We start from the raw sequence: 12,944 nt of genomic DNA on the forward strand, positions 1-12,944 counted from the left end.
GAGAAAAAAAACCCAGAAGGACTTTGTGGAGACAGACAGTGGGAGTTAAAATAAACTGTTCACTGCAAAAAATGCTTTTCTTACTTAGATTTTTTGTCTTGTTTCCAGCCAAAATATCTAAAAATTCTTAAATCAAGAAGGATTTTCTAGACGAGTAAAAATTAATGTCTTATTTTCAGAAAAAACAAGTCAAAATAAGTGTGTTTTTGCTTGAAACAAGCAAAATAATCTGCCAATGGGGTAAGAAAAATAATCTTGTTTTCTGTTTGAAATAAGATTATTTTTCTTACCCCATTGGCAGATTATTTTGCTTGTTTTAAGAAATAATAACTTCATTTTGGCTTGTTTTTTCTGAAAACAAGAAAATAATTTTTACTCGTCCAGAAAATCCTTCTTGATTTAAGAATTTTTAGATATTTTGGCTGGAAACAAGACAAAAATCTTAGTAAGAAAATCATTTTTTGCAGTGTGATTATTCACGGCTTAGAAATGTTTGCAATCGGAGGCATTGCATATTTATTTATTCCAATAACACAGTCGCCAGTGAGCACCTCAAAGAAACATAAAGATCATACTATGACTATGAACAATCTCTCTTTCATCACACACACACATGACGTTAATTAGTGAATGTTTGTTAAATGTATTACAGGTTTGTATGTCAGTCTCTAAGCTCATCATGAATCTCTCAGGACTGAAATCCACTAAAGATGTGTTTGGTGACACACATATACATATATATATATATATCCGCAGGCGTGACGTGATTCCAGCATGGTGTGTGCAGTACCTCCTCCTGCGCCTGTAACCTGACGGATCTGCGATTGTCCTGCGCTGCAGAGGTCAGAGGTCATCCTCGGGGTCCCTGAGGCTCCAGTGAGAGGAAGGAGCTTCTACAGAAGCGTAAACAGATTATGAACGGGACAGAAGCGTGTTTGATCCTCTCACATCTGAAACGTGTGCGGTCCAGTCTCTGATCGCAGTCGTCTTCCTCTAGAGTCTAGACTTTGGCGTCTGTGGAGGAGTTGCTCAGAGTCTGAAGGATCTCGCTGAACGTGGGCCGTTCTTTAGGGCTGGACGCCCAGCAGCGGCTCATCAGACTGCAGACGTGAGCGGGACAGTTCGCCGGAGGAGACAAACGCAGATTTCCGGCCTGGAGACCTGAGACACAGAGAGGTTAACAACTCAGATCATCAACATCAGGTCAATAGTTTACACCCCCCTTTCAGAATCTGCTAAATCTTCATGATTTCATATAAAATGCATGTTATTTTTTATTTAGTAACTGACCTGAATAAGATATTTAACATGAAAGATGTTTACATATAGTCCACAAGAGAAAATAACAGTTGACAAAGTTCCATAAGTTTGCATTCCCTTGATTCTTAATACTGTGTTGTTCTCTGACAGCTGTTTTTTGTTCTTCAGAAAAGAACAAATTATTTGGTTTTCCAGCATTTTTGTGCATTTGAAGCCTTTCCAACAATGACTGTATGATTTTGAGATGCATCTTTTGACACTGAGGACAACTGAGGGACTCATATGCAACTATTACAGAAGGTTCAAACACTCACTGATGCTCCAGAAGGAAACACCATGCATTAAGAGCCGGGAGTGAAAACTTTTGAACAGAATGGAGATGTGTACATTTTTCTTATTTTGCCTAAATATGATTTTTTATTTTTTCATTTAGTACTGCCCACAGAAGCTACAGAAGATAGATACGTATTTCCCAGAAGACACAATAAAAGTTAAAAATAAAGTAAAGTTAAATTTACCCCGATCTTAAAATTTCAAAAGTTTTCACCCCCGGCTCTTAATGCATGTTTTTCCTTCTGGAGCATCAGTGAGTGTTTGAACCTTCTGTAATAGTTGCATATGAGTCCCTCAGTTGTCCTCAGTGTCAAAAGATGGATCTCAAAATCATACAGTCATTGCTGGAAAGAGTTCAAATACACAAAAATGCTGGAAAACCAATTTTTCTGGATTTTTCTGAAGAACAGCAGGCAGTTTAACTGTTCAGGACAAACAAGGGACTCATGAACGACTATCACTAAACTAAAAAACGCAGCTGTGGATCATTCAGAGAACAACACAGTGTTAAGAATCAAGGGGGTGTAAACTTTTGAACAGGAATGTGTGTAGAATATGTAAATGTCTTTTATGTGAAATATCTTATTCAGGTCAGTACTAAGTAAAAAATAACATGCATTTTGTATGACCCCTCTTATTTTGGTAAAATAATTCTGAAAGGGGGATGTAAACCTTTGACCTCAACTGTATCTATTAATCTAATGTTTTATCACACTATCCATCCATTTATCCATCTGTCTGGTCTTAAAGTCTTCAAATGAGATCTGAAGGACATCTCATTATGATCCTATGATGATCATCTGCTAAAATCAGGGTTTCTAATTTTTTAAAATCAAATTTAAGACCTTTTTAAAACAAATAAATCAGGTCGAAAAAATCTAAATAAGGCAAGTTTATTTTGGTTTATGTACGGTGCCTTGGAAAAGTATTCATACTCCATTTTTTTCACATTTTGTGTTGTTGCAGCATTATGTTAAACTGCTTTAAATTACTTTTCCCCACATCAATCTACACTCCATACACCATAATGACAGCACAAAACAGGTTTGTAACAACTTTGCAAATTTATTAGAAATAAAAAACTGAAAAGATCCCGTTGCATAAGTATTCATACCCCTTTCTGGGACACTGGAAATGTATCTGAGGAGCATTCATATTGCTTCTAGATGTTCCTACACTTGGAGTGGAGTTAAACTGTGGCAAATTCATGTGAATGAGTCTGATTTAGAAAGACACACACCTCTCAGAAAAGGTCTAACAGCTGAAAATGCAGATCAGAGCAAAAACCAAGATAACTGCCTGTAGAGCTCAGTGACAGACTTGCGTTAAGGCGATGATCTAGAGAAGAGTTCAGAAACAAATCTGCTGCATTGAAGGTTGACAGAAGCATTCTCCATAATGGAAGACGATTGGAACAACTAGGACTCTAGAAAATGTCCAAGCTGACAGAGATGGAGAGGTGAAAAGGTGAGGCAAAGAATGGCAGATAATTGCACTGCAAAAAATGCTTTTCTTACTTAGATTTTTTTGTCTTGTTTCCAGCCCAAAATATCTAAAAATTCTTGAATCAGGAAGGATTTTCTAGATGAGTAAAAATGAGTGTCTGGTTTTTAGTAAAAACAGGTCAAAATAAGGTGAGTTTTTGCTTGAAACAAGCAAAATAATCTGCCAATGGGGTAAGAAAAATAATCTAGTTGTCTGCTTGAAATGAGATTTTTTTTCTTACCCCATTGGCAGATTATTTTGCTTGTTTTAAGCAAAAACTCACTTCATTTTGACTTGTTTTTACTGAAAACAAGACACAAATATTTACTTGTCTAGAAAATCCTTCCTGATTCAAGAATTTTTAGATATTTTGGCTGGAAACAAGACAAAAAATCTAAGTAAGAAAAGCATTTTTTGCAGTGTGCCAAATGCAGATGTGCAAAGATGCTCACATCAGACCCAAAAAGACTTGAGGCTGTAAAGCTGCTTCAACTATAGACTGAGTTAAGGGGATGAATACTTATGCAATCTACTTATTTCAGTGTTTTATTTGTAATACATTTGTGCAAATCTGGTTTGTGCTTTGTCATTATTATGGTGTATGGAGTGTAAACTGATGTGGAGAAAAACTCATTTAAAGCAGTTTAACATCATGCTGCAACAAAACAAAATGTGACAAAAAGGAAGGGGTATGAATACTTTTACAAGGCACTGTAGTAATATGTCAGACATCTACTCACCTTCCAGCACCTGGTCGTCGTTGAGCGTGGGGTACGGCAGCTGGCCCAGACTGAACACCTCCCACATGAGCACCCCGAACGCCCACACATCGGACTTACTGCTGAACTCACCCTCCAACACGCTCTCAGACGGCAGCCAGCGCAGAGGAACACAGGTCTGCTGGTGCTGATAGTACTCACTGAGACACACAGAGACACACATCAGCTCATGTGACTGAGCTTCATCAACACTAGATGGCGCTCTGCACTCATGTCAACACTACAGACAGACAGCAGGAGCTCACACCTGTTGTAGACGTCTTGACTCAGACTGAGAGCGGACACTTTGACGTGTCTCTGTCCGCTGATCAGACAGTTCCTGGCCGCCAGGTCTTTATGCACAAAACCCTTGTTTGATAAATGCTGCATCCCATGAGCCACCTGAGCACAGATGGAGACCTGCAGAGACACATCAAGATCAGCACAGAGTTCCTGCACTGCAAAAAAGGCTTTTCTTACTTAGATTTTTTGTCTTGTTTCCAGCCAAAATATCTAAAAAATCTTGAATCAGGAAGGATTTTCTAGACGAGTAAAAATTTGTGTCTTGTTTTTAGTCAAAACAAGTCAAAATGAGGTGAGGTTTTGCTTAAAACAAGCAAAATAATCCGCCAATGGGGTAAGAAAAATAATCTAGTTGTCTGCTTGAAATAAGATTTTTTTTCTTACCCCATTGGCAGATTATTTTGCTTGATTTAAGCAAAAGCTCACTTAATTTTGACTTGTTTTTACTAAAAACAAGATAATAATTTTTACTTGTCTAGAAAATCCTTCCTGATTCAAGATTTTTTAGATATTTTGGCTGGAAACAAGACAAAAAAATCTAAGTAAGAAAAGCATTTTTTGCAGTGTGAGATGCAGGAACCGTTAAAATGATGAACAAATGGTTCCAGGAAGAACCTACTTTAGTTTTAGTGCTGATGGGATGAGGCTTGAGTTTCTCATCGCTGCTTTTTGATATCGTGAGGAACTGTTTGAGATCACCCTGAAAGACCAGAGGAAACTACATGAACAGACTTCCATTTCAAGCAATAAACTAGCAAAGACCAGGTCAAATAAAAAGAGACATTCATTTTGAATTAGGAAGAGGATTTTCTGAAGCACAATGCTGGATTTATACATTCAAACAAAAATGTATGTTATTTATGATTATTTATACTACTAATTAAGTGAAAGAGAATTAGCGCAAATAAATGTGTGTTCTGTGTGTCCAAAACCCAACGAACTCGAAAGGGGTTTGAAAGTGTTTAGTACCAGATCCACGTATTCCAGGATCATGTAATGTGGTTCGGTCTCTCTGCAGATTCCCAGCAGCCGTACAACATGAGTGTGTTTGAGTTTGCTGAACATCTCCAGCTCTCGCTTGAACTCGGTTCGGTGCGTTTCCTCTCGACTCTGTAAACTCTTGACCAGCACCAATGTCTCCTGATCTGCCTCCTCTATCGCCTTCGCTTTAGCCAGAAACACCTCGCCAAACACGCCACGACCTGCACACACACGACCGGACACATCAGATTTGTAGAAATGTGTCATTCCATCACTGTCTCACCAATGGATCCTCTGCAGTGAATGGGTGCCGTCAGAATAAGAGTCCAAACATCTGATAAAAACATCACAATAATCCACAAAACTGGACCAAAGTGTTCAAATTTAGAGCTGTTTTAGCCACTTAGACCACTTTTCACTGAAGGAAGCGTTATTAATGATTATGGACTTGCATTTTAGTTAAAAACATCTTAATGATGGATTTGTTTCAGCTTTTGTCTTCTCAAGATGTTAACTGATGGACTGGAGTGGGGTATTGTGGATGTTTGTGATGTTTTTATCAGCTGTTTGGACTCTCATTCTGACGGCACCCATTCACTGCACATTTAAATGTATTCACACTCGGATCATCCAAGATATAGATGAGCTTGTTTCTTCATCAGATTTGTATAAATGTGTCATTCCATCACTGTTTCACCAATGGATCCTATGGAGTGAATGGGTGCCATCAGGATAAGAGAAAAAAACATCACAATAATCCACAAAGTTGGACAAAAGTGTTAAAATTTAGAGCTATTTTTGCTTGTAAATGGTGCTTGATCTATGCAGATTTCTCTCCTGATTATTATGGATTATGGTCTCAATTTATTTGAGTTGCAAACGTCTTAATGATGGATTTGTTTGAGCTTTTGTCTTCTCAAGATGTTAACTGATGGACTGGAGTGCTGTGGATTACTTGTGGATTGTTGTGATGTTTTTATCAGCTGTTTGGACTCTCATTTTGACGGCACCCATTCACTGCACATTTTAATGTATTAACACTTAGATCATCCAAGATATATTTGTTTCTTCATCAGGTTTGGAGAAATGTGTGATTCCATTACTGTCTCACCAATAGAGTGAATGGGTGCCATCAGAATGAGAGTCCAAACAGCTGATAAAAACATCACAATAATCCACAAAACTGGACAAAAGTGTTCAAATTTAGAGCTATTTTTGCTTGTAAATGGTGCTTGATCTATGCAGATTTCTCTCCTGATTATTATGGATTATGGTCTCAATTTATTTGAGTTACAAACATCTTAATGATGGATTTGTTTCATCTTTTGTCTTCTAAAGATGTTAACTGATGGACTGGAGTGATGTGGATCACATTTGGATTATTGTGATGTTTTTATCCGCTGTTTGGACTCTCATTTTGACGGCACCCATTCACTGCACATTTTAATGTATTAACACTTAGATCATCCAAGATATATTTGTTTCTTCATCAGGTTTGGAGAAATGGAGTCTCACCAATGGAGTGAATGGGTGCCATCAGAATGAGAGTCCAAACAGCTGATAAAAACATCACAATAATCCACAACAGTGTTCAAATTTAGAGCTGTTTTAGCCACTTTTTCACTGAAGGAAGCGTTATTGTGGATTATGGACTTTAGTTAAAAACATCTTAATGATGGATTTGTTTCAGCTTTCGTCTTCTTCAGCTTGTGGATTATTGTTTTGTTTTTATCACCTCTTTGGGCGCTCATTCTGACGGCACCCATTCACACCAGAGGATTCGTTGGTCTCATCTACACCTCGGGTGAGTACATGTTCAGCAAATTCTCATTAGTAAATGAATATGGTGTGATTTCTCAATGTGAAGTAATATCCTAAATCCAGAAGCAAATATCAATCTTTCAAATGATCATTATTCTAAAAGTGAAGAGAGTTAGTTTGTGTTCTGGTGATTTATTACCCAGTGTGGTGATGGTCTGCAGGTGCGCTCTGGGAAAGTGCCGTTTGTCACTGGAGCTTTGCTGTTTCTCGGTGTTTGCTGAAGGTCCCAAGGTGGTCAAAGCCACTTCCTCCTGGATCTCAGACATCCTGTGGCCGTTCTGCTGCACAGCGCCACCTACAGGAAACACAAACACACTCTTTGCAAACGTCTCTAAATGAACAGAACATGTGCCTAATGACAAGACTGGTAAACATATTAGAAATGACCAGGTTGAACATCCACTTGACATAAAAGACTGATTTAACTTCTCAAACAGACAGATGTTCGCTGATAGATTAGTCTATCTGACATCAATCATGTGACACACACACACCGTTCAGACACTCCATCTCTGGCTCTTCTCCGGTGACGTTCTTCTGCAGGCGTTTGTTCTTGCGTCTCTGTTTGCAGTAGAACATCAGTCCCAGCACAGCGATGATGTACGCCACGGCCACCGCCACCGACAGCGCGATCGTCTGGAACATCTTAAACTGACTCTTATCCTCGTCTTCACTGCGTGGATGCACAGGCTTCTCTGAGAACAATAACAGTTTGACACATCTCAGTAATCACTGCAGGACTTTTAATAACTGTTACATTGTTATTAATCAAAATAAACCGTTCAGAACTAGAAGTTGGTTCAGTGCAACTGTAGCAGTTTACAGTCGCCAGGCAACAATGTAACACACTCATATGAATGTTTCACTAAAGAGTATCAGTTTATAAGCAGATCAAAGCAGTGGCGGACCGCACGTCTTAGAGGCCTCCCGCAAAATACGAGATGCATGCATGAAAATGTATTGTGCACCATCTCTTCCATTTACACAACTGATCTATCAGTAATGAATGTGCTGAATTATCATTGCATTGATGCATTTGACGTTATTATTAATAATAGCATAGGCTATAGCATATATAGCATCTTGTGTGCGTATTTCACTGCTTTTCAATCAGACTAAAATCCCTGCCGGAATAAATCTTTAGTCTATATTTATATTTCGAGCGTTTTGGTGTGCAAAGACTTTGACTGCAGATTTTATGTCGATGCTGCGAGCGCGGGCATTCTCAATACTTAGAAGAGCTAAACTAGACAGTCTTTCCTGTAACATTGTGCTCCGGAGAAATGTCTTGATCATTTAAATTTCGAGAACGAACGATAAATTGTATGGAGAAATCGTCAGTGAACCGCTGCCAGGTCATTGTCAGAGAAGCACAGCAGCGGACCACAGCACAAAAACATATAAATATATTTCACTTAAATCATTAACAGAATAACAAAAGGATAGGAGAAAAATGGACTGAGTTTCGATTCATTGTGACACGATCCAAAGCTCATGTAAAGGAAAATGAAGGGGGAAAGCCCTTTTCTTTCTTTTCTTTTCTTTCTTTTTTCTGCCAAAGCTTAGTGATGAATGATATCTTGGCTTGTATGAGCAAGCAGCATTGGTATGACTAAATTAACGAGTAACAGTTGGAAAAAAACAACGCCGTGATCGCGCTGGCGCCTCAAGCGCACACACATTTTTGCTACCTTAACATTGCAGCTTTATCAAAATAAAAATATAAAAAATATATATATAAAGGTTACAATTCTTAATTGAAATAGTCCGTTTAGCGTGACCCACACCTCACCCTGCTGTTACAGTCTTTGTGAAGGATAATGTTGTGGAGAGAAGGGAATAAAATAGCCTAGTTGTGTTTATAATGTTTGTAAGCATTTTGATTTAGGCAACTGGTATTTTAGCTTACATTAGCCATTTCTGAATGAAATAATTAAATGCCACGTATGTTTTTTCCTCTCAAAACGCAATGTTATACAAGTAGCGTGTTAATAACTATATAGCAAACATTTTAATATCTTGAAAAAACACTTTAATGTCTTTAAAGCGTTTAAAGTTTTTTCTTTCGTTTAAAACATTTGGCCAGAATCTAGAAAAGATGATGCAGTATTGGCGATGACTAGCGCAAGGTAGGGTACCAGATCAAGACTCTCTTCGTTTTTTCCTTTTTGAGTAGCTTAAAAAAAACGCTGAACGGTAATAATACAGAGAACGCATGAACAGAACCCGTAAAATACCGATTCTGCTCAGAGAGAACTTTTTTTCGTTTTAAGCCCTGTAGCATACAGAGCCCCGCACATGCAGATCTTTAAAATGATCATCTAATAGTCTTAAAATGAGTTTCTGATTAAACCAAGAACAAACATCTGCCAACAGCCCAACATAAACCAACCTAATTCATTATTGATAGATATTTGTTCTTGTTTTAAGTGGAAATTCGCTTAAAGGATGTTTAGATAGTTGTACTGGGAAATTTTTTAATCTTAAAGACCTAGAATATTTTTAGGGCGCTTGACGCACCTGTACTTTCCTTAGTTTTTTTAGAACTGTTCTAGCAGTCAGCATCAAGTGCCATATATTATTATAAACAGGAGAACTTGAGGTTTCTATCTGGCTGATTTAAAGTCCTAACTTTACTTTTGTTTTCTTTATGAATAAGTGAATTTCTAGAATTTTAATAAAAACTCTAGCAACAATTGGGTGTTTTTTTTACTGTGTACTCAAACAAAAACTCCTCAAGTTTGGATCTTTTTCTTCAGAAAATTGTATTTAGGTGTTTTACACTTTCAAATTAAAATTTGTCTACATATAACATTCCCCAAACAAGTTAAAAAACAGGCGATTTTCAGTGAAAAACAGGCTTGTTTAGTTGATTGACAATATAGATGTGTGCAAAAATGTTTAGGGAGTAAATTAAGAGTAGAAACAGTGTTTTATAATAACAAAACACAGTAAAGAAGTGATTTTTTTGTGCCACAAAAATACAAAATTATTTACAAACTACACACAAAATGAGAGGAAAATCTATGCTGGCATTCAAATGTGTTATTTTGTGTTTGTTTTCATGCATGCACGACGCACTTTACTTTCACTTCTTTACGTTTGTTCGGATTTCCAAAGAAACATGCTAAGTGGTGTTTCAAAAGACCAAAACCTGTTTATTGGTTGAATAGATGACTAAGCATCAACTATCTCTCATGTTTGGCTCAGAGGAACTGAATGCATTGGTTTGATCTGACAAAAACAAACACACCAATCAGGTTAAAATGATTGTGTTTCTTACCAACAACGTAAAGCTGCGCTGCTGTGTCTCTGATGTTGCAGGTGTTTCCTGCGATACAGGTGTACACTCCCGTGTCGTCAGTGGTCACATCACTAATGACCAGAGAACCGTTGGCCATCTTCTGAAACCTGGACAAACACAATCAACACTAACATCTGCTGAAGGATCATCATATACACTGACACTCAAAACTCTGGCTGATTTTAAAGCTTTTTAAAGAGACTTTTCTGCTCGTCAAGGCTGTATTTATTTAATTAAATATGCTGAAAAAACTGTAATATTGTAAAATGTTAATGCTATTTAAAATTGTGTTTTTTTTTTAATATTTTAATATGCTTTAAAACATAATTTATTCCTGTGATCAAAGCTGAATTTTCAGCATCATTACTCCAGTCTTCAGTGTCACATGATCCTTCAGAAATCATTCTAATATACTGATTTATTATCAGTGTTGGAGACAGTTGTGCTGCTTAATCCTTTTTTGGAACCTGTGATACTTTTTTCAAGATTCTTTGATGAATAAAAAGTTAAAAAGAACAGCATTTTTTCAAAATAGAAATCTTTCTTAACAATATAAGTCTTTACTATCACTTTTTTGTCACATCCTTGCTGAATAAAAGTATTCATTTCTTTCAAACAAAAAAAGAAAGAAAACAATCACTGACCCCAAACTTTGAAAGAAAGCGTATATTGTTACAAAAGATTTCTATTTCATAATAAATGCTGTTTTTTAAATATTTTATTCATTAAAGAATGCTGAAAAAATGTCACAGGTTCCTATAAAATATTAAGCACCACAACGGTTTCCATCATTGATAATAAATCAGTATATTAGAATGATTTCTGAAGGATCATGTGACACTGAAGACTGGAGTAATGATGCTGAAAATTCAGCTTTGATCACAGATATAAATTATATTTTAAAGTATGATGAAATAGAAAACCACTATTTTAAATTGCAATAATATTTCAGAATATTACAGTTTTTTCTGTATTTTTAACCAAATAAACACAGCCTTGATGAGCAGAAAAGTCTCTTTAAAAAGCATTAAAAATCATACTGATCCCAAACTTTTGAGCATCAGTATAAATCAGTATATGAGAATGATTTCTGAAGAATCAAGTGACACTGAAGACTGGAGTAATGATGCTAAAAAAAATCAGCTTTGCATCACAGGAATAAATTATATTTTAAAGTATAATGAAATAGAAAACCACTATTTTAAATTGCAATATTTCAGAATATTACAGTTTTTTCTGTATTTTTAATCAAATAAACACAGCCTTGTGTGTAAAGCATTAAAATCTTCCTGATCCCAAACTGTGATCTCCCTGACCTGCTGGAGCTGCTGCTGCTGAGCAGTTTGTCTTTGAGCATCCACTGGACGTACGGCTGCGGGTCGCCCAGCGCCTGACAGTGAAGCACAGCCGTATGACCCTGATAGACTGTGGTCTGCTCCGGCTCCAGCTTAAACTCCACATGAACTGATAAAACACACAGATGGACGTGAGTGTGTAGAATAACTGGACCAGAGCGTTCATATCAGAGCACAAACACACACCTCCTACAGTGAGATGAACATGTGCTCGTATCTCTCCCTGTGAGCCGCTGGACGCCACACACGTGTAGTTTCCTCCGTCGGCGCGGGTCACCGCTCTGAACTGGAGAACTCCGTTGGTCTGCCGCACGTGAGACGAGAGATCAGCGCCGTCTGTGGAGAGAAACACGTGAGAAACCTGCTCAAACACCAATCAGAGCTGCTCAGCAAACTAAAAAATTACTTTAAGTGTTTTAGAATTTTGCAAACATCAGGTGAGTGTTTGAACCTGCTCTGCTCCAGCGTATGATGGGCGTCTCTCGTCCTTTAGCCACACAGCTCACGCTGCTCTCTCTGTCCAGCTGCAGACACTGGAACGCTTGCGGGACCGGCGTGAACTTCAGCTTCTCTGAGACACACACACACACCAATCTACATCAGTGACAGCTCCACAGAATCATCATCAAACTACACGCAAATCACATCATGTCTCCACTACATGCTAATCATGCTAGACATCTGCTAGCAATATGCTAATCATGCTAGACATCTGTTAGCAATATGCTAATCATGCTAACAACATTCTAATCATGTTAGACACCTGCTAGCAACTTGCTAATCATGCTAGAAACAGGCTAAGAATATGCTAATCATGCTAGAAATCTGTTAGTAATATGCTAACCATGCTAACAACATTCTAATCATGTTAGACACCTGCTAGCAACTTGCTAATCATGCTAGAAACAGGCTAAGAATATGCTAATCATGCTAGAAATCTGTTAGTAATATGCTAACCATGTTAACAACATTCTAATCATGTTAGACACCTGCTAGCAACTTGCTAATCATGCTAGAAACAGGCTAACAATATGCTAATCATGCTAGCAACATGTTAACCATGTTAGACACCTGCTAACAACTTGCTAATAATGCTAGAAACAGGCTAACAATATGCTAATCATGCTAGCAACATGCTAACCATGCTAGACACCTGCTAACAACTTGCTAATAATGCTAGAAACAGGCTAACAATATGCTAATCATGCTAGCAACATGCTAATCATGCTAGACACCTGCTAACAATATGCTAATCATTCTAGCAACTTGCTAATCATGTTAACAACATGCTAACCATGCTAGACACCTGCTAGCAACTTGCTAACCATGCTAGATTCCTGGTAG

At 37.5% G+C, this 12,944-nt stretch overlaps 1 protein-coding gene across 1 annotated transcript in view; it reads right to left on the reverse strand.

The window, feature by feature from the left end:
* Window positions 1-544: 544 nt before the first annotated feature.
* ptk7b (protein tyrosine kinase 7b) overlaps window positions 545-12,944 on the reverse strand; it is a 30,913-nt gene continuing 18,513 nt past the window's right edge. The window contains exons 12-22 of the mRNA XM_073834538.1: window positions 12,052-12,171; window positions 11,787-11,936; window positions 11,562-11,709; window positions 10,225-10,352; window positions 7,436-7,636; window positions 7,081-7,236; window positions 5,109-5,341; window positions 4,759-4,839; window positions 4,105-4,256; window positions 3,819-3,997; window positions 545-1,161 (exon numbers count right to left, since the gene is read on the reverse strand). Coding sequence (XP_073690639.1) covers window positions 1,001-1,161; window positions 3,819-3,997; window positions 4,105-4,256; window positions 4,759-4,839; window positions 5,109-5,341; window positions 7,081-7,236; window positions 7,436-7,636; window positions 10,225-10,352; window positions 11,562-11,709; window positions 11,787-11,936; window positions 12,052-12,171 — 1,709 coding nt within the window. The 3' untranslated portion in view covers window positions 545-1,000. The remainder of the gene's footprint in view (window positions 1,162-3,818; window positions 3,998-4,104; window positions 4,257-4,758; window positions 4,840-5,108; window positions 5,342-7,080; window positions 7,237-7,435; window positions 7,637-10,224; window positions 10,353-11,561; window positions 11,710-11,786; window positions 11,937-12,051; window positions 12,172-12,944) is intronic.

Source organism: Garra rufa, chromosome 2 (genome assembly GCF_049309525.1).
Source record: "Garra rufa chromosome 2, GarRuf1.0, whole genome shotgun sequence".
Classification (NCBI taxonomy): Eukaryota; Metazoa; Chordata; class Actinopteri; order Cypriniformes; family Cyprinidae; genus Garra; species Garra rufa.